Source organism: Pavona decussata, unplaced genomic scaffold, assembly GCF_977016875.1.
Source record: "Pavona decussata unplaced genomic scaffold, jaPavDecu1.1 SCAFFOLD_244, whole genome shotgun sequence".
Classification (NCBI taxonomy): Eukaryota; Metazoa; Cnidaria; class Anthozoa; order Scleractinia; family Agariciidae; genus Pavona; species Pavona decussata.
Window position 1 is genome coordinate 1,782,921 of NW_028145649.1, and position 22,080 is coordinate 1,805,000.

Here is a 22,080-nt window from a genome sequence, read left to right on the forward strand (position 1 = left end):
CTGTTGTCGTAATTTGTAATAATCCGAGCTGTCCTGAATTGTAATACCACGTTGTCGTGATTTGTAATAAGTCTTAAGAACAAACAATTATACAATGATGGTAAAATGACAGGCCAAACACTGCTCCTATTGGTCGAGATAGGAAGAATATGACCTTCAAAGCTAATTTGCTCTTACGAATACGCCGTCTTTCAAAGATCTCCCTTTTTTGTACGAAAGTAGGAAGGGTCTTTGTAGATCTCTCTTAGCAGAGGCTGATTTTCTATCAAGTGTCATTTACTCATCTGAATGGTTTTTAAGGTAAAGCACAGAAGGGCGCCGATATTCTGCAACAAACGGCAAAATGTTTTTGCGCGTTTTTTGTTTGTTTTGTAGGGCCGACATTCTTTCGCTGATATTGACCGTCCGAGAGAATTTTACCTTTAAGGTTATCGGGGTAACCTGTGTAGCCTAATCTCTGTTTGAATAGAGTAACGTTTTCTTCACATGTTGTTTTTGAAGATTTTGTTCTGAGAAGTCTTCAAGGAACTGTTATTTACAACCGAGTGTCAAGTATGTACGTGACTCTCATACGTTGAGACAAGTTGAACACGCTTGCAGAGCATTTTAAAAAGAATGAGTCTTCCTTGTCCAAATGTATTCATTCATCACTCATATTTTTTAAAATACTTTGTTTATGAAAAAGTGTACTTTTGTCGTATTTTAGAAAAGTCACGCAGCTGAAATACGGTCAGAGGAATAATTTTGCCCAACCAAGGGTGCCTGACAAATTATGCTGTTCGGGTCAGTTAAAACGTTGTCTTGCTTCAATTTCAAAGCGTAAACAAATGTTACGAAAGTAAGCTGGATTTTGTGTTTCAAATTTTTAAAAAATACACACGGATCAAAATAAAGGTTGTTTTTCTTGCGTCATTTTTTATATTTTCTTTTGTAATTGTTTGTTCTTAAGACTTATTACAAATCACGACAACGTGGTATTACAATTCACGACAGGTGTTACAATTTACGACAAGTGTTATTACAATTTACGACAGGTATTACAATTCACAACAGTATTACAATTCACGACAGAACAACACTTTCTGGGGTCCCAGAGCCTGGTTTGAACTTCCATTCAGGGTACACAAAATTTTGTCGCGGATAAATGTTCATATAATCGTCCTATCTGTTCCCGCTATTGAAGGTACACCTGTATTCAGGGGTAAGGGACACTTTTGGGGTCCCAGAGCCTGGTTTGAACTTCCATTCAGGGGACACAAAATTTGGTAGCGGATAAATGTTCATATAATCTTCCTATCTGTTCCCACTATTGCAGGTACACCTGTATTCAGGGGTAAGGGACACTTGTTCTGTCGTGAATTGTAATACCTGTCGTGAATTGTAATAACACTTGTCGTGAATTGTAATACCTGTCGTGAATTGTAATAACACTTGTCGTGAATTGTAATACCTGTCGTGAATTGTAATAACACTTGTCGTGAATTGTAATACCTGTCGTGAATTGTAATAACACTTGTCGTGAATTGTAATACCTGTCGTGAATTGTAATAACACTTGTCGTGAATTGTAATACCTGTCGTGAATTGTAATAACACTTGTCGTGAATTGTAATACCTGTCGTGAATTGTAATAACACTTGTCGTGAATTGTAATACCTGTCGTGAATTGTAATAACACTTGTCGTGAATTGTAATACCTGTCGTGAATTGTAATAACACTTGTCGTGAATTGCAATACCTGTCGTGAATTGCAATAACAGTTGTCGTGAATTGTGTTCATTGTGTTCAATGTGAACTGGTTTGAACTTCCATTCAGGGTACACAAAATTTGGTCGCGGATAAATGTTCATATAATCTTCCTATCTGTTTCCGCTATATATTGAAGGTACACCTGTATTCAGGGGTAAGGGACACTTTTGGGGTCCCAGAGCCTGGTTTGAACTTCCATTCAGGGGAAACAAAATTTGGTTCCGGAAAAATGTTCATATAATCTTTGTTCCTGTTACCTCTATTGAAGGGATACCTCTATTCAGGGGTAAGGGACATTTTTTGAGGTCCCAGAGCCTGGTTTTATCCTCCATTCAGGGGACACCTTAAGCACTGAAAGCATGAGGGTTAATAATATCAAAATCTAGTGTACACTAATCACAATGATGACAGCTTTCACAACATGACCTTTTCATAATATTGTACATTATTTAATTTATACATTATCTAGCTGCTTGTAATAATGACTGCAGACTGTTTTACTTTTCTTTTACCTTTACTTATACTACTCACAAAACATAAAAACATATGAGCAAAATAAAGACGCTCTTAACTGACTCCCAGCCTGGGTATGCCTGTCTTAGTGTGTTCTTAAATTTTAGTTAATCTCAGCCTGAACGTTCTTTTAGAAAAGGTTCTTGTAAAAAAAAAAAAAAAAAAAAGAGTGCAGTGATGCCATTCCTGGGGAAGCTCGGTAAAAATGAACCTGAACTTCAACTTGGACTTCCACTCGGTGAGGTTTGACTCTGCCCGGAGGGGGTCAGTGTTTCTCGGAATTCTTGGTGAGGTTGTGGGGCTAAGTTCTCCAAATCCTGACCTTCAGTGTAATTTTCCGGTACCTTTTCTCAAGCCAGGCCTCTAAAAATTCGTACTCATTTTCAGCCGTGGGGCTCAGTTGTTCAACGCCCGATTAAGTTAATCCTGGGTGAACGTGAACTTTGACTCGAGTTTAATAAGCAATTGAAAAAGATTTTTTTTCCAAAAGATTTCTGCCCCTCAGTTTTTGACGTACACTTTTCTTTACCATTAGGTTGAATTTAGCTTTTAGAAACATTTTTAACGAGCTTGTAAAAAACCTCTGTTATCTTTTAATCCGGTGGATTAGCGTTAATCGGCTTTCAAACAACTTGGCCCTGGTTTCTAGAATCCATACCCGTTTTAAACCTTGAAGACCAGAATGCTCATAATCGATTTACTCCATATTTGAGACCAAAATGGGCAGGTTATTTTTACATGAAACAAAGACAGCAGGGAATATTTATACTAAGTGAATCTTCCATGTTTTCACATAGGATCACTGTAATGACCTGTTATATCAAAGGAGCAAAGTAAGTCAACGTGTAAAAGCAAGATATAACGTGTATTGTGAAAATATGGTTCACTGGCGAGGATTCGCACCCGGGTCTCCTGCGTTCAAGGCAGACGTGATAACCACTACACTACAGGCGAACCTACAGTGACAGCGGACGAAATACTGATCATATCGATCTCCGCATTAACAAAGTTACCCAATTTTTTATACAGACGCCAGTGATTATATGGAGCCAGATTTCACGGCCTTTCGACGATGATAGTAGCGATCATGCATGGCTTGTTTTCATATTCTCAATCATCCATGGTGAACGAATTCAACTAATACTGCGACATTTGACTGGTGTATGATTGACAGCGACACCAAGAAACAAACTGTTCCACGTGGAAACCGCATTATCATGTAGTAGTCGACGAACTTGGGCAAACCGCATTTGTCATGTTTGTTGTTCGTTAGGTTATTCGTCTCTGTTATAAAGACGGACACAAGACGACGCATTATCCGTCTAGACGAACTACCTTCCGTTGTTAGTTAATCGTCGTTCAAGACGAACAACCGTACGGAAGAACGGCCAATCATCGCGTTCCCGATGCGACTCCTTCGAGAAAGTATTGATCAGAGTTCGCTGTCCTCGCTGAACCAGCTGCACAGTAAACACAACTTTAATATTCCTGATCCCGTTTGGCATCTGGTGAGAACTGAAATTACAGTCAGTGATTGGTAAAACTAAAGAGAAATCCTATAACGGCCACTAATTCAAAATCTTAAAATATAGAGCAATTAACAAAGATCAGAACTGACGTCATTTCCTAATCCGGATCGAGGACGGATAAAAAAAAACCCTCTTTTAATCTTCGTTTAACTCCGACGACCGTGTGCCCTACTCTCAAATCTAAATCTTCAAATCGTGTGGTCGTGTAATTGTCAAAACTAGACAAAAATTATTTTAATAACTTTTTATTTTTAAATAAAATGTTGGATACTTTTACATTCAATCTGATTGATTGCATGGGTTCGTTTACTTGACGCTTCGAGAAGATACGCTTCAATTAAAAACATGTTTCAAGTTAACAAAATTTTATTCTCAGTTTTTTATAATTATTATAAAAGCGACTATGAGGGCCAATATCAGGTATAATACTAAGCACTTTGCCCTTAGCAACTTGTTAAAGCGTTTTACATAAAGAGAACATTCTTGTTTCCATTTTAGTAACATTATCAAAGCGACCGCCACAGCCAATACTATATAAACTATTACAAACTCTTTGCTCAAAAACACGTTATCGTTTCTAACTCGCCACGGATAAGCGAACGCTAGCATTTCTTCCGGCAAAGTATACATTTCCTCGCGCGAGTCGTAAGTATTCGACACAATAATTCCAAATATAGATTGGTCAAATAGGTGACAACCGCTGAACCTATCCAAAGGGAATTCATCAGGGCATTTCGTACTCACAAATATTGGATCAATGCAGTCTTCGAAAAGGCAACAAGCTAGAACCCATTTCATGATATCTTGACGAACCATTGGCGTGTTATATGTTAATATCGCTCCAGCCTGTGGTATTCTGGCAGTCTTCTGTTCAATTCCCCTCATTGGAAAGAACTCGAATATTCGAGGATCACTTCCTGATATAATGGTATCTCCAGCGCGTTCAATATAGTAGAGAAAACTGGAGTTTTTCTCGACCATGTAGCGAACTATTTTTTCATAACTCTCTTGAAATATTATGGACGAATCCATCCACAAGGCTCCGCCGAATTCAGAGAGTATTTTTTGAATAATTAACGGTTTCCAAGCGTAGTTTTTTAAGCGCCTTACAAATATTGGGTAGGCAGAAAAGTCGAAGATTCTGTAATCCACAAAGGTCATATTTTTAAGTGTCTTAACTTCGGATTCGCTGAGTCCCAAGTCGTATATCACGATTGTAACATTTGCTGGCATAAATTTAGCCATGACATCAATGCGCGCCATAAGTTCTACGAAATGGTTGCTTGAAACAGCGGTAACAGGTTTTAGATATTTTGTGTATGACGCTACAGATATGTCACTCACTGTTACTCCAGCTTCAAGTTCGTTGTTAAGTCGCTTGAAAAGCTTGTACGTGTGTTCGGCAAACCAAAACTCTTTAACGCCTTGAATTGTGGAATTAAAAGGATGTGCGTATCTTCCAATTGACCTTGTTATATCGCTAGCATTTCGTCTTCTGGCTTTAAAATGCTGGTTGTGTACGATTATTCCAATAATAAAAACTGTTATGGCAAAACACGCGGAATATTGGGCAATAAGTTTCATAACTTAACATTGGTTCGCACGAAGATGAACACAATTTTAAATGCAACCGCAACCGGGCCCTGCTTTAATAAATAAAGATGACTTGACCGCGGCAACAGTGCACGCATGCAACTGGGCACGCTTGCGAGAAACAATCACACTTTAAGATAAAGTCAGTCGGTGGACATGCGCATTAGATACCATTTCTTAGCTGATTTGCACACACGCAGCCCAAGCTCAAGCTGTGAGCGGTGATCATCTTGCGTAATAGCGGTCACGGCGCAAATATAAGAGTTTGTATGGGAATATTTACGATCGGGTTTAGGAGGTACAAATATTGGAAAGTTCTTAATAAAAATAACATACCTTGCTTCTAAGGTGTATTGCCTATTATAATCCATCAAATATTTTCGCTCGCGCGCGATTGGTCTAAACGCCTCACGTGACCGAATATACCCCAGCTAAAACTGGGGAATATCCGAGGATATTCCCCAAGTGATATTACCCAATTTCAAAAACTTCAAGGGGCGTCAAGTTAAGTTTGCAATTAAAATGAATGTCAAGATGGGGGAACGGTTTGCTTTTATGACAGAAGAAGAGATAAACCTGCTGGTCGATAAACCAGTACCAGAAAACAACATACGATCTAAACGTTTTTGACGGTAAGCTGTTCGTAAACGAAATGTTAAAATGAGAAAGCCATCAACAAGCTTAATTAATAAGCTCGAAGCTCGCTCACACGACGGCAAATATTACAGTTGTAATTCAATGAGAGCAATTCGTGCTGGCCTGGATATAAGGAATTTAAATAACGAAAACATAAATTTCAGTACTGACAGAGCTCAAGCCGGTAAATGATGCTATCAATGCTCACCTGGTCGAGATCGCTCGCGAACATAAAATCTCGTCCACGAAACAAAAACCAGCCATGATACCCCGAGATGTCGAAATTCTGTACGAAGAGAAGCAGCTTGTCCTACTCTCGAGTAACAAGTTTAATCCTCAGTGATTGTGAGCGACTTCGTTGCTGGCTCCATTCAATGTCAGGTAAGCAAAGAAAGCGCTTTGATGGAATCCAGCAAAAACAACCGGTGGCGTCGTATTGGACTGCAGGTTCAGCTTCGATTTCTTCACAGGTTGTTTTCGGCTGGCAAATTCCACAATTGTATTTTCGATATAAAGTGCTGCTCCAAATGAACACGAGATAAAGGAAGAGAACGGCAAAGCTCCGGCTGTTTCGTTGACGGCAGTTTACACTTTTTACGGAATGCGATACTTTACAGTTTTTCGCTTTCAGTGATCTTTAGCTTGGATACATAGATACTTTATTATAACACCATTGCAGCCATAAGCTGAATTACGGGATATTTACAAATTCTAATAATAACTAAGAGAAAATAAGAAAATTATCTACATCTTAAAGATATGGCTAAAAATATAATAACAAAGAGGAAAAGAGAAAATATCTACATCTTATAGACATGGCTAAAAATAAAACTGTTCTTCAAACGCTCGGTCTTACATAGGGGGAGAGTGAAATCACTTTTGCGTCTCAGTGCATATTTACAACTCTTCCTTTGAGGGAGGAGGCTATGGAGATTGTGGGTGGGGTTACAGACGATCTCGTCAAACAGATCAATTGAAATCTTTTCTCTCCTCTCATGAAGTTTCGGTAGGCCAACTGTTTCTAGTGCTACACTATATGACAGGTCAGGATAGATGATTCTGAATGCCCTTCTTTGGATCCGTTCCAAATCTACACTAATGTAGTTTGGTAGAGAACGATGGAATACAGGACTTGCGTATTCCAGGGCGGGCCTAATACTTGTCACATAGAATTGCACCAGTTCACTTGGTGCCACTCCGGATCTCTTGAGTTGACGTAAAAAGTAGAGACGAGAGGAACATTTTCTAATTAGTTCAGAGCTGTGCATGTTCCACTTTAGGTCGTGGCTAATGGTCACGCCTAGCAATTTGGCACTGGTGACTAATTCAAGCGGTTTGCCATTTAGGACTAGGGGTTCAAAATCGTGGTTGCTATTGGAGAAACCAATTCGAAGTTCTTTGCACTTGGCCTCATTCAATTGGAACCCATCGAGACTCGCTTGCCTCGAAAGGTCATCCACAGCTTCTTGGAGTTTGCTCTCACTACCCTTTGTAACTATTTTGGAACAAGATGTATCATCCACGTATTTCCACATGTCAACTGGAGTGTCCAATTCATTAATCATGACAAGAAATAACCAGGGGCCTAATTTTGTTCCCTGGGGGACACCGGATGGCACAGAGCGCCATTCAGAGTGACAATCCTGAGCAAGTTTAACTCTTTGTTTCCGGTCCATCAAGAAGTCAACGATCCAACCTTTGACTTGATTCGGAATATCATATGTTGTTAGTTTTTGAACAAGAACACTGTGATCGATAAGGTCAAAGGCCTTACGGAAATCAAGAAGGACTACTTTTGCCGTGGCACCATTTCCGTCGGTGTTAACAAGCCAATTATGCGTCATACTGACCAAGGCATGTGTAGTAGACGATTTGGGAATAGTTCCAAATTGTCGAGGGTCAATTTTTTGTAACACAGCAGGTTTAACGTATTTCTCAACAATGTGATCTTCAGCGAGTTTAGACAGGATGGACGTAAGGGAAATCGGACGGAGGTGCTTGTTAATGTCATTAATAGGCCTTTGTTTTGGGACCGGGACTACGTCAGCCTCTTTCCAAGAAGGCGGAAGGCGGGATTCGTGGAACGAGGAGTTGAGGATCGCAGAGACTGGACCCACCAGGAGATCAGCGTTTTCTTTTAATAACCATGCCGGGATACCGTCTGGCCCATGTGCCTTGGAGGGGTTGAGTGCAGATAGTTTCATAAAAGTTGAAAACTCCGATATCATATTTACGGCATGACTTTCGTTGTTGGCTTGTGGTGGGTCGAAAGGATTGTGGGTAAGAGGCTCAAAATCCTGCATTGGGGTCAGGAACGCTGAATTGATGTAATTTGCCAGGACACCAGGTGAAAAACCTAGGTGTCGCAGTAATTTGCTGGTGTTGTCCCGCGTTTCTGAGGCAGGTGACATGCCGCTGAGCTTTTTCACCTCTTTCCACCACACAGATGGCTTACACTCCCTCAAATGGCTAACCTTTGCTTCGTAATACTTTGCCCGGCAGATCTTACGCTCACGATTCACGCAATTTCTGAGCATTCGAAAGGTATCCATATTTCATTTCGCAAGGGCACATTGGCGTCGTTTGATCAAGTTCTTGAGTTTATCATTCAACCACGGAGGCTCGCTTCGAAGAATAGTTTTGGATCGCGGGGGAGAAATAATGTCAAGGCCCGTCTTAACGATATTTTCAAATAGTGACACTTTCTCCGCGCAGGTCTCCACGGTGTCAAGGAGGCGTGGTACGTCAACATTTTCGAGGTAAATTTGCATTGCGTGTCTTTTACTAGGTCTCAAATCAGGTCTCTACCTCTCGAGAGGTAGTTAGATTCCCTGTAACCTTATCCGCCACTTGTATCTTGCTTTTGTCTTTCATGGAATTGAACAAGTTAACTTTCCTTTCAAATGTTTTACCTTTTCCCCAAACAAACGCTTTCGACCTGAAGCGAAATCTGACGTGGAGATTTTGGAAGCCAACTGACAAACTTTGACGTGATTGACATATGACAGAATGGCAGATCCTGCCTATTCCCGCGAGATTCCCGCATGCTGCGAAAAATATTTGAAGGATAATAAACACAATAGCCTCCATTTGACTTTAAAAATATGCTCAGATATTTGTCCTTGGACATTATCTGCTCCTCGAAGCTCACAGTTTTCCTCGAGCTTCGCTCTCGGAAAACTGTTCGCTTCTCGGAACAGATAATGTCTGCAGACAAATATCTGAGCATATTTTCGCGCCAAATGGAGGCTATTGTTTATTTGTCTGTTTGTTTTTTTGTGCTGATTTGAGGCTATTTTAGCGGAGCTCGCGCACGCACCGTAGCCCCTTAGCTAAGAGATTTTGGTAAACCCATCAGTGCGAAAAATTTTGGTTTGGTTATGACGTCACTTCCGTCCGACCGACCGCCTGACCGTCCGCCCGTACGTACGCTACTCCATGTAAGTCATCATGAAATTAGACACTCAAACCTTGTGCTGCAAATCAGTTTTTTTTCGGCGGGAAAATGCATGGCTAACTGCGCTGCCGGACGCGTTTGTTTGGCAGGAAATTGCATCGCCAACTGCATTTGAGAAAAAATAATAATAATAATTTTGAAGACGACGTGTACGACAAAACCCAAACTCAATTTATGAATAAGGCTACAAACATGTATAGCAAAGAAAGGAAGATAGAAAGAGATCGAGAAAACAGGCGACGAAGAAGTGAAGTTCGACTTCAAAGAGAGCGATTGAGAGCGGTAGCAAACAGGCGAAATATGAGTGACGAACAAAGAGAGAAAGAACAGGAAAGGGTGCCGAAAAAATCCGTGTTGCGGCACAGGGTTTGAGTGTCTCATTTCACATTGGCTTACATAAATGAGCGTATGCGCTGTAACCCGGGTTGTTTTTCGGCGGGGAAATGCATGTCCAACTGCGCTGCCGGCCGTGTTTGTTTGGCGGGAAGTTGCATCGCCAACTGCGTTTGCGAAAAAAAAAAAACAAAAAAAAATAATTTTGATGACGGCAAGATACAAAGTCAATTTTTATGTGTGACCAACAGCAGGAGAAAGAGCAAGGCAACTAGCGGCGGGAGAGACAAATCTACTGGCACATCATCAGAATCTGGAAGTGAAATCATTCTACTACGATCCGGCGCCACGAAACGTTGGATTTTTCCTCTTGAAGTGAAACTTTTCGCTCGCTTAACGTTGTAAAACGAACGGAAAAATCAGCAATGGAATAAAGGGACTGGTTATTCTCAGAGGAGGCGAGTACATTCATGCAATTTTGTTGAAGTTTTATTTTCTGATCTCGTCCAATTTTGCCGTCAAACAGCGGGAGAAAGAGCAAGGCGGATCACGGTGGGAGAAACAAATCGATTCTTTTAGCAGCTTTAAGAGGCGGCACATGACTTCATAAACAGCGGCCGAATCTTGAAGAGAAATTATTTTACTCTAATTCGGCGCGATGAAATGAAATTAAGATGCGATGGCTTTTTCCTCTTGAAGTGAAACTTAACGTTGTAAACGAACGAAAAAATCAGCAATAAAAAAAAGGACTGGTTATTCTCCAAAGAGGCGAGTATATTCATGTGATTTTGTTGACAAAACTTTGCTGTTTTTGCAAGACATTTTTTCTTGTAGTGTTGACACTGCCACTTGTTTAACCTCAGAGCAGCGTTTTGAGCTCATTTTTTCGGTCCATGTTCGTTTTTCCCTTGGGGGTTTTATTTTGTAATCTCATCCCATTTTGCTTCATTTGAAAAAAATTTGATCCTGAGCTAAAATAGTCAGTCAAACAAACTTCTCCCAACATTGTATCGTTGGCATAAACTACTGACAAGTTTTTCTCGCATATATTTCTAATTTTAGCATTTATTTCTGACAATCTTGACAGAGAACAAACAAAAATACTTAAAACAGTAGGTTATAACCGCAAAGATTAAGATGTGTGAGTAATTTTCACTGAAAGTCTTTTCAAAGAACGTTAAAAGCGAATGTAAAATTAAAGTGTGATTTCATTTTCATCAAAACAAAGTTTACGCAAAGCATTCATTCGCTTGTTTTTTGTGAATTTTTCAAAGATCGTTGTTTAGTTTATTTCTGTAGTTATTGCTATGAATTATCACAGTGCTTTTTCCATTTATTACTCAAAGATATATTTGAAGTGTGTTTTTTGGTTAGTGTATCCATTTTCTCTGAGGTTTATAGCGTACAGCCTTCTTGATAAGCAAAATTTACTAGACAGTGAGTGCCGGTAGCGCGCGTTGGCTGTTTACAAACCGTTTTGCCTCGATCATCTTAAAAACTAAAAACAATAATAAAAACAGAAAATATCATTTTGAGCCATTTAAATTCTGCTTTTATAACACAGAGGGCAAAATGTTCCTAAAACTATCAAGGAACTTCGTAAAACAGTCAGTAAAACACTCATCGAAGGCGCAAGCAAACCAACAAATTATTTAATTTTTTTCGTAGCGTACAAAACAAACAAAACCGACGAGAGCAGTTCCCATTATACAAATGTAATTAAGAGAGAATACAAGTTTAATTCAGGAGCAAACTAACAACGATAAATCAAATGTTAGGCATCAATTAATTGTTCACCTGCGCTGTGAAGCTTCCTACCGCTTGCAAAATAACACGAACATAGATCGATAAAAATAGCAAACGATGGATCCAAAAAAGGAACTTGCGGAGTATCATTCGTTGAAAGCACTTGGACGCCATGACTGATTTCAGTTTCTCAACCAAACAAAATAAAGTCAATCCGATCCAAGTCTTTAGCTTTTGACACAAACAATCTTTTGCTGTTTCTTGTGAGAAACACCAAAATTAACCTTTAGGAATTCTCTTCCTAGCTGCAGCACTTGATTTCCATGTATTTTTGGTACAAACAACCCGGCTTAAAGAGTCAAACTTCGAAAGAACCTCAAAGAACTTGGTTTTTTTTTTGGACACAAAATGCAGAAACCAACAAAATGTAAAACTATCGTGCTCAGCCAATCAGGAGCGAGTATTTTCGCCGCTCGACCAATCAGGAGTAAGTAATTTTACCCTTGGTGAAAGGAAAATTACGAAAAACTGCCCTCTGTTACAACAAATCAGCATTCAATAATTTTGCCCTCTGTTTTACATTGTTATTGTTGATAAGCAGTTGGCTGCATATGCATTAAAAATGTACTATATAACTGCAGAATTGATGAGGAACTTATAAGATTATTACGTTCATACAATAAGCAGAGTTCTATTGTGGAGCTCCGCTTTTAGGCTTGGCTAAATATATACATTAGTCGTTTAAAAAGCTGCTGTAAAATGTTGTACAGGAGGATGAACGCAGAAAAAAAACACGTATATATTGCAGATTAAGCTTTTGACGCACAAAAAAAAACGAACCACGAAAGCAGAGAGTTACATGTAACGAAAGACCAGAAAGACACGCAGTGAAAGGAAGATTCAAATTTGTCACGAGTTTAGTGTGGTAAGTCATTGGGCTGATCGATCGATAAATCCTCGTAAACCAATCAGAATTCATATTCGAACAAGAATATTTTAAAAGATGGCCGCCGCGTCGGCCAGTTTACTTGATTTTCACAGCCAAAGTTTCGCATCATTGGAGTGTTAATGGATCTTAACCCTGGGGGGGTACTTGGGTTAAGTTTTGCTGGGTATGTGCCGCTGGCCTCTCAGAGCCCCCGCCCCATTATAGTCTATTTTGTGGCTAGTTATAGACCCCATCTTAGTCACTTTTTGAGAAAATGTCATTTTCGCGATCCCAACTAAACTTTCTGAACTTTTTAACCGAGACCATTTGGAATCCCTACTTAATAGAATTTTCTCAACCCAAAAATCCGAAAATGTGCGACCCCATTCTAGTAACTCTATTGAAAATGCGACCCCATTCTAGTCAATCCAGTCGTGAAAATGCCACCCCATCCAGCGGCACATCCCCATTAGCCTCTTCTAAGGAAGTAACCCCCCCCGGGATCTTAACGTACATTTAAGAGATTGAAAATGGTAAGAAACAGTTTTTTAAAACTCAATTCTCGCTATGATGTCAAAAGAAGAGCAGCAAGCGCTGAAGACTTGTTTCGACGAACTTCATTTGAGATTCGATGCGAACCGACAGTGGAACCGAAGATGATAACATCTACCATGTTCTTTTCACGTGAATACTCTACTATCGGACTTTAGTTGGGCGTTTGCTTGCACAATTTCTTCACATGAACACTCGACAGATTTCGCAATGGGACATGACATGTGCAACAGTAATATCACTGGATTCCAAAGCGCAAGTGTTTACATAATACTTGTACCTACAATTTTGCCACAGAATAAGATATTAGACATTCAAGCAGTGCTGGCATGTTTGGCATTATAAATTCGATTCAGAGCAGCCTTCCAATCGATCAACTCTTACGCCGGAGCTTGACCCAAGATTGCGGCTTTTTCGCGGAATGTAACACGATCGCTTCTGAAATATCTTCGCTGCGCAAGCAGTACGCTGCGCAAGATTATACTTGATTGTACTTGAAATGCTAATGTTAATTGTTAATGTTAATGTTAAATGTTAATGTTAATTGAAATGAAACTATGGCACACTCGGCCTTTTTACGCCTTGTTTCTAGATCGCGTTTAAATCGTGTCGACGGTGTATTTTTTTTTTCAAATCCCCATAGACAAACAAAGACAACATCACGGAAAATAGCTTTATAACCACATAAACAACCTATCTTTAGCTTGAATTATGATACCGACGAAAACAGAAAGAACGATATTTATAATTTTGAAGAGAAGCATCTAATTAATTAAAAGAAATACATTCTATTCGTGGTAGAACGATTGAAAATCTCAATTAGACATTCTCCTAGTGTTCCATGCCGTACTAGAGTCGTGACAAAGGGAATGCACAAACTATAAGAATTGCTATCTGGCTTTTCGAAGCCGGACGAATGTCTCGCTCGTATCCCATTTTCGTTTGCCAGCATACCCACGTAAGCATCATCTATTTTGAAGAACGGCAAAAAGTCGAACATTTCAACAAACAGTGCTACTACATCGTACGATAGAATGAAACCAAAACCCGAGCAATAATCGGGGTAGAAAGTCTCGCCGTATTCGTCGTAGGATGTAGACCATTTTGCGTCCTCTTTCCGAACGGGCTTTGCCCGTTTGATTAGATTACCGACGTAGAGTTCTTTCTTTGGTGTAGAAGGCTCGCTCAAGTAAGATATCACTGCTATTCCGTCCACAAAAACGTCATCGTCTACCTTTAAAAGAAACGAGAATTTACAATATCGGATTGCCCACTCAAATCCCATTTGTATCTTGTACGTTTGATTATAATAATTCTCAATATAGTTTGCTCGCACGAGATCCCCAAACTCTCCGTCTTCCTTTAGCAGCGATTCCGACAAGTTTTGCATTGGCGTTTGACCAAGCAGAAAAAGCGTCTTCCATCGCGGCCACTTCAATTCCTTGTCACTTGCCCATGTCTTGCGAATATTGTTTCTTCTGTCCAAGTTAGCAGGCGCAGACGATACCAGAATAAGGAGATAGTAATAATGTTCACAAGTTCTTCTAGTTATGAGCGTCGTCTTGTGTTCTGACGAATGAGATTTCCATCTCTTCGATGCAATAACAACTGAGGATAGTGCTTTGTACTCTATCGACGTACTCAAGCTTGACGACGTCTTTGTGGTGCCCAAGTCTTTAGCTATGTTAATTAAACACATGGAAATAAGAAGAACAACAATTAGAAGAACAGCGGTGTGGCCGCATCTGAACCTTCTTCGAAACCTGCGGTTCATATAGACGTTCCCACAGTAGATAGTTTATAAATAATGGCGAATCGTGAGACTAAAACGTGTCCATGTCGGAGTTACAGACACGATACATCGGCGAGAAACAACCGGAACCACAAAGTTGACCTTGCGTGACTCTCTGTGCTAACTCGGCTTTGCGTGCGGCGTGTTACATGATTTCCCTTTTCGATTAATTCGACTAATTTTAAAGATACAAGATGCCCCTAATGGCATTTTCACGTGATGCTTAATGTAGCCCCATTTATTCCCTATTGTATGCTTCGCAGATTTTTAAAAACTATCCTCCCTTCGAAATTGAAATAATTGAATGGTTTTATTCAGAGAGATTGCGTGATATCTTAGATCATACCGGAAATTACTGCGCGATAACGTCATCACCCCGCTGGGCGCTGGGCAACAGATAACTCAAATTTACTATTGAAAAATAATCAATGTAGAAACGGTTCCTTGCTCCAAATTAACGGTAAAAACGCAAGGATCAAAGCGTCCGTATAAAGCAAGAGGTATTCTTCTTAACAAATGCTTTCCGCTGTGTAGTACAGTCGAACCTGTATACCCGGGTGTATATAACGGCCACCCTCTATTAAGCCAGTTTTCAAAGTCCCGATTGTTCGCTCATATAAACGCTGCATTTGTTACCTGTATTAGGCGGCCACCTCTATTAAGCGGCCGCGGCCACCTTGTAGCAGTCCTATGTTTGTCTTTCTTTGTTATTTTAACCTGTATTAAGCGGCCACCTTTAAATGGAAAATAAGCCATATGTTATTTTATGCGGTATTTTATTGTTTAAAATGCGATCAAGCATCACTATAAAGAAATAACATGTGCAAAGCTACTGTAAGCTGATTCTCGGCCGTTTAATACCGTTAACGCTTTTCAGATGTCCGCAATGTGCTGAAGTACGGTATCATATCACGAACGCTAAAAAAAGGTTTGTTTTGAATATGCTTCACTCTTTAGCAAGAAATTCCTCTTTAATTAGCTTGTTCTTCAGCCATGTGACATTGAACATTGAGCGTAACAACTATGAAATGACGGAATGAGATATTTTGTTGTGAACTGTAAGTCATAGAAATAGAGTACAATAGAATCTGCAATTCCACAGCGACAAACCAATGAGTGGTGCCGGATCACTTGTAGACCTGGATCAGAAAATTATCTCAAATACAAAATATTAACGGCAGACTGATCCCAACGGCGGAGGTGACGAGCTTGATAGAACAAACAACAAAAGCTAAAATAACTGAAATATATTTGTTTTTTAAAAAAAAAAATTTTTGCCCGATATTTCGGTTTGCAATACAAACCTTCCTCAGGGGCTGAACAAAAACGAAAAGTGAGAAACATAAAAGGATCGTTACAAAGAAGATTTAAAATATAAAATGCATGACAATGATTGGTTGTTTAGGACTAAGTTACAAGTGTGAGACATGTCATTGGCGTGTTTCGTCACGTCTATTTATACCAAGAAGGTGCAATGTTTTAGCTTTGTTGATTAAATGAGCTTCACGAGCCTTTCTAATACTGAGTCACGTTTGCTGCGTATAAGTTCAAGCGGGATTAGTTGGACGTCGTTGATTGAGTGGCCAGGTTGGTTGAAATGTAGCGAGACAGGAGTATATGCGTTCTGAGCGAGTGGTTCTCAAAAATCACTCAGATCACTGTCAGGGTCAGTATAGCCTGCGAACAGCAGACGTATTTCCGGTCGGAGGTACGACCGGAAATACGTCTGCTGTTCGCAGGCTAGGATCAGAACCACTTCCATCACTATACTTGTCATCTTCATTTGCTTCTTCCCTTTCCTCACTTGCTCAAATTACACGCAAATTACACAGCATATTCTGTTAACAATGAGGGTAGAAGCCTACCCCATAGTGTATTTTTATTTCAGACAAAAACAGTATTAAAAATAATTTCAAAAAATCCCACTTAAATACCTCTTAGAAAACACAACCCATAGCTTGAGCCCACATCGGATCTGTATTACAGCAGTCTGACTGGCTGGCAAGGACCAATCAGAATGCACCATTTTCGATATTACCATCCTACATTAGTGTGTAAAAACCCAAACCTGCTATGCTGTCTGCGGAACGGAATTGAGTATAACACTCTACCTTTCCCCATAACAAATCTTCAAATAGCAACTGACGAGAATCGTAAGATTCGAAACCGCGGTCTTGCTTGCAAAGTTACATTGCTTGCACAAACTGTCAGCCAAAGCGTCGTAAAACCTACAGTTTGTAAACGTTGCATTGACGATATTTTTACTCTGTGGGACACTGGTAAACACGATATAGAACGGTTTATATTAAAACTCATTTCAAGCCGACTGAAACGCATTTTTCCTCTAGCCACCCACCAGGAGTCAAGAAAGGATTTGTCAAGGGCGAAGCCCTGAGACTCCTACGAACAAACTCCTCTAAAACAACATTTGAGGATAATATTAAAAAATTTAAATCACGACTCCTTGCTAGAGGCTACACAAATAATGTGATTGAAAACATTTTATCAGATGTCAAATTTACAGAAAGGTCATCGGCATTGAAGCAAAAAGACAACACCCCCAAACAAATATTGCCTTTCGTAACACAATATCAACCATCAGTGCCCAACCTCAAACATGTTTTAATGGGAAAATGGCACTTAATACAAAACCAGCCTTTCCTACGAGAAATCTTCAAAGCGCCACCACTAATTTCCCTTTAAAAAAGGAAAATCTCTAAATGACATGCTTGTCAGAGCAAAAATATAAAGAGGTTACACTTCAAAAATGTTTCCATTGTTAGAAGTCGAGCAGGCCCGTGCTACCTGCTATTGAGCAGACATCAGTAAAGGCTGGATAGAGTGTGGATACTGACAGATTAGCTAACCTTTTCAGCAGAACTTTCCATTTTGATGCATCGAAATGGCGTGTGCGACACATCGTGACAGACTAAGAGGTTACTTAGGCCCTCCTGATTCACTGTCGCTGTGGTTAGTTCTCAGTCCTCCATCCGCGAGGGCGTCGAATAGGCACGTTTTACATGTAGTAGTTTGGTGTAGTTTAAAATCTCCAAAAAAGTGAAAATTTATTCCTGCAGAAGTCGTTGGCTCACAAATCACGCGTAAGTTAATGCATATTTTACGGATCACGAAAAAATGGAAAACCAGTTTCCCGAGGACGGAAAAATATAGATTCACGAATCACGGAAAAAATAAATCCTCATTCACGCTTCACGCAAAACAATACAAAAATGCCCATTCACGCGTTACGGAAAAAAGTATAGGGGACCCTCTAGAAAGGTTTCAGCTACGGTAATTCAAACATTCATGCTGCTTTCTGTAACGAGAGGTTTTTGGTTATCTTGCTACGGCAGGCGGAGAGTTTGGCTTATCTCGGCGGCTTTTCTGGTACTCGAGGGCGAGCAAACATTACTTGTGAATTGCTTGAGATCGGTGCGTGAACTGAAAACTAGCAACGGGTTGTGCTATTGCAAGAAACGGCGGAAAACGGGGAAGAAACTCGGCAGAACAAACTAGCTTGGCAGCCGGCACTCGTTACAAACTGCCAGAGGTACAAGGTCTAGTTTCTTCGTTCCATGGCAAAAACAGACAGCAAAAAGAGAGAGAGATCCTCTTGGTCACAGCAACTTTCTTTATTATAGAGTAAACCTCGCAGATACTTCACAGCTAATGCAGGCTTGTTGGTAATCCATGGTGGAAATCGTAGGTAATCATAGGTAATCGTTTTACAATACTTTCGGGACTCCTTATATATCGTCTTAAATAAACACAGATGGCACAGTATTCAATGGAAACAATAAAACGCGTGTATACTAGATAACTTACAAAAGATCTCATTGGTTAAATTCTAGGCCTATCTGATAGTAAAAGTGCGCATCTGATGCGTTCTCAGAGATAGCTTTGTTCTCGTTTTTAGCTATTGAAAGCGTAAATGTAGGAAGGAAACATACATTGTTTAAGTTCAGCAGCTGTTCTATTAGTAATCGGACGATCTATTGAAAGTACGTGTGATTTACTGTAAATAATGTTCTATTAGTAACTGGACGATCTATGGATTATTCAAATGCTCTATTGTTGCATATTGTGACAGCTGTGTACTATTCTGCATTTCAAATGAGTGTAGTTGTACAGTTCCAAGTGAAATGACGAAATCTTTCCTAGTTTGATTAAGGGGGCAATTTCCTATCGTGACATTTCTTATAAAATAATATACGATAATAGCGTCGTGGCAAACCATATTAACGAAACAGTGTTTCCTGTGCATGGTGGGGGTATAGGCTTTTTGTTTTGTTGTTGTTCAGTCTCTTTGCGCAGTAAGTTATTACAGTGACATTTTAGCTTCTTAGTTATTTCAGGGAGCTCTGGTAAGCCCTTAACATTTCAAAATCTTTTCGACTAAATGTATGAATAACTTTTAAACGGGGTAATAAAGCCTTGTGGTTGTTGTTGATATGTCTCTAATATGTAACTAGAGTGAACTGTAGGGGTATAGAATGGTCCTTGAAAAATAATGGGTCTCGGCAAATTTTCGGCGGGTCTCGAAATCTCGGCGTCTCAAACTGGAGTCTCGGAATCTTGAGCTCGTAAAAAATAAAACGGGTCTCAGAATCTTGCATTTTGAAATTTGAATCTCGCAGTCTCGCTAACCAAGCGAAAATTAAGTCTGAATTAACCGTCTTAAACTGACAACAAACAATAATCTTGAAAAACGGCTCAACATCGCAATCACTTCTGCAGCTTCTGTGAAACATGTAAGCTTGGATAAATTCTGCTCGTAAATTGCCGTACTATGCTTTTTGGCAGTGTTAGTAAAAAACACTTTTTGCATCGCGACGTCTCGGGCTCGGATTTAGAAAAAGTAGTGAAGTCTCGGTTTCGGATTTTAAATGAAGGTCTCGGCGTCTCGGATTTTACCATTCTATACCCCTAACTGTGACTCAGTCAATCGACCGTACAATAAAAGTTGAAATTATTCAGGTTTCTTCCACTTAAATATTCTGCTGCTTGAACCAGAGCATCGCAAAAATTGGTTCCCAAAAATTCAGTCATCTGAATCTGAAAATCAGTCATCTCGAACCGCAAAAATTTGTTCCCGCAAACTAAAAAAAATCGCCAATCCGCAAAATAAAACTCCCGCAAAATTTTCGTGCTACACGGTAATTTCTTTGCAGTGGACTCTCCAATTTCCACCGTTTAAACTGTTAAGTACTACTTAGAAGTTATTATTTCGATTCACCGCTTGAAAAGGTTTGTTTTCCTTCTAAATCGCCGGCTTTTAAAAATTCATACATGTGGCCGCCATTGAAAAACAACCTTTCAAATGATGATTTGCTTTGACGTCACACAGGTAGGGATGAGTGGGTCCCCTCCCTCGTGATATACGCGCCAAAAATGGATTTATTTTGATTGGGCCGTTTCTATTGAAGACAATCAGGCCCCAGTTGTTCAAAGGGCGGATAACTTTATCCAGTGGATAAGTCACTATCTAGCAGTGCAAATATACTCCAAACAAGGCTTCTGGTAAGTTTTCTACACTATTCCATACATAAGTAAGACATACGCTTCTACTCTATACACAACTGCAGACACAACTGATTATAGGGTTATAGGGGAATTCTTGCCTCATAGCGACCTATCCAGTGGATAACATTATCCGCTCTTTGAACAACCGGGGCCAGAACAATAGATCCCTTCTGGGAGAGGGCAGAATTTAATCTAGGTTTAATGAATAAATCAAATGATTTAACGTCACACAGGAAGGGATGAGTGGGTCCTTTCTCTCGTGATATGTGCCTCAATAATAGATTTTGATTGGGCCGCCTCTGTTGAAGACAATCAGAACAATACATCCCTACTAGAAGAGGACAGAGTTTAATGTATAAATTAATGTGCAGATTTGTGACTACGACCAAGCAAAAAAAAAAAATTAAGGACCCAAACCTAGACACGCCCTGCCCTGCGGGCATCCCGTGTAAAAAGCGATTTGCCATGCAGAGGGAAAACAAACTTCGCCCGCGAGTTACATGTTGTGTCTCAGTTAACAATTGCAGGGGAAGACCCACCGGGTTTCGTTGCCATTTAAACGGTGTCGTCACTGCACATACTTTTAAGTGGAAATTTGTTGACCATTTTTCCGACTCAGTGCGGTTTTATGCCATGGGAAGTAAAAATGTAGCTTACACCGTAAGGAAGATTTGTCTATTAATGCTAAGTTTATATGAATATTTGTCTATGAGCAAAGAATTTATGTGAGTCAGTATTGGTCAATGAATATCAATTTGATATGAGTATGTGTCTATAAATATAAGGTTTGTATGACTAGCATTTGTCTGCAAACTGGTCGAGCACCATGAACCAGGCCGGAAATATTATGTTACGAAAATATTTATTAATATTTTAATTGTTGCAATTTGTTCACTTCTTAGAATAATAATAAAAATATATTTCTGCATATTGTTTAAGGGACACAGTCACCTTTGTGACCACGCTGACCTGGACACTAGTTTTGTCAATTTTGAAAAACGCCACCGTAACCCGAAATCAAAAGTACGCGTCGAAAACATCTAGAAATCCGCTTCAATCTTCCTAGTATTTTATTGGATTTTCAATCTTTTACTGGAAACCTGTTTCTGAGTATGCTTTTGCTCATCCTATGGTATAATTTTATCATATTTGGACAGTGTGGATCGCGTCTCGAACGAAACATGAAAAGAAGAGGTGGGAAACGTGAAGGCGCCGGGCGGAAGAAATCGCCTGCGTTGACCAATATAACAAGAGAAATCAATCAAAAACACTGGAGAACAAATCTAATCTCCATTATATATATTTGGAAAATCGCATTTTCTCGACCTGACGAAAGCTTCGTCCGAAGGGAATCCTCGTAAATGTTTCTACTTCGTGTCATTGCTGCTTGGTTTGGAGCTCAGACGAAGACAAGCTTCGGTACACAGTCGATTATCTCCTCGACAAGGAAAACCTCTATTAGAATCTTGTTTTCTACGGGTCGAGCAAGCGTTCTTGTAATGGCATTGGTTTGGTTCCTAAATTTAGATAACGGAGAAGTTGTACCATTGGGCGCCCCTGATATAAATTTGATATTCATAGACCAATACTGACTCACATAAACTCTATGTTCATATACAAATACTCATATTGAACTTAACATTAATAGACAAATCCTCATATAAACTCTGTGTTCCGGGGCCAGCACTCATCATGACTCGATATTCATAAACCATAATTTTACACGGGTC

The 22,080-nt window shown here is 39.7% G+C and overlaps 2 protein-coding genes across 2 annotated transcripts in view; one reads left to right on the forward strand and one right to left on the reverse strand.

The window, feature by feature from the left end:
• Positions 1–22,080, forward strand: part of LOC146457362 (lactosylceramide 1,3-N-acetyl-beta-D-glucosaminyltransferase A-like) — a 134,884-nt gene that overhangs the window by 111,268 nt on the left and 1,536 nt on the right. The window lies entirely within an intron of this gene.
• On the reverse strand, positions 13,695–15,012 carry LOC146457370 (beta-1,3-galactosyltransferase 5-like). Its single transcript, XM_085092102.1, has one exon. It carries the CDS (start codon positions 14,807–14,809, stop codon positions 13,808–13,810), a length of 1,002 nt encoding a protein of 333 aa, XP_084948228.1. The 5' UTR covers positions 14,810–15,012; the 3' UTR covers positions 13,695–13,807.

What these genes read in the sequence shown, in the direction of transcription:
- LOC146457370 (XM_085092102.1), bottom strand. Translation starts at nt 14,809, where the DNA reads ATGAACCGCAGGTTTCGAAGAAGGTTCAGATGCGGCCACACCGCTGTT.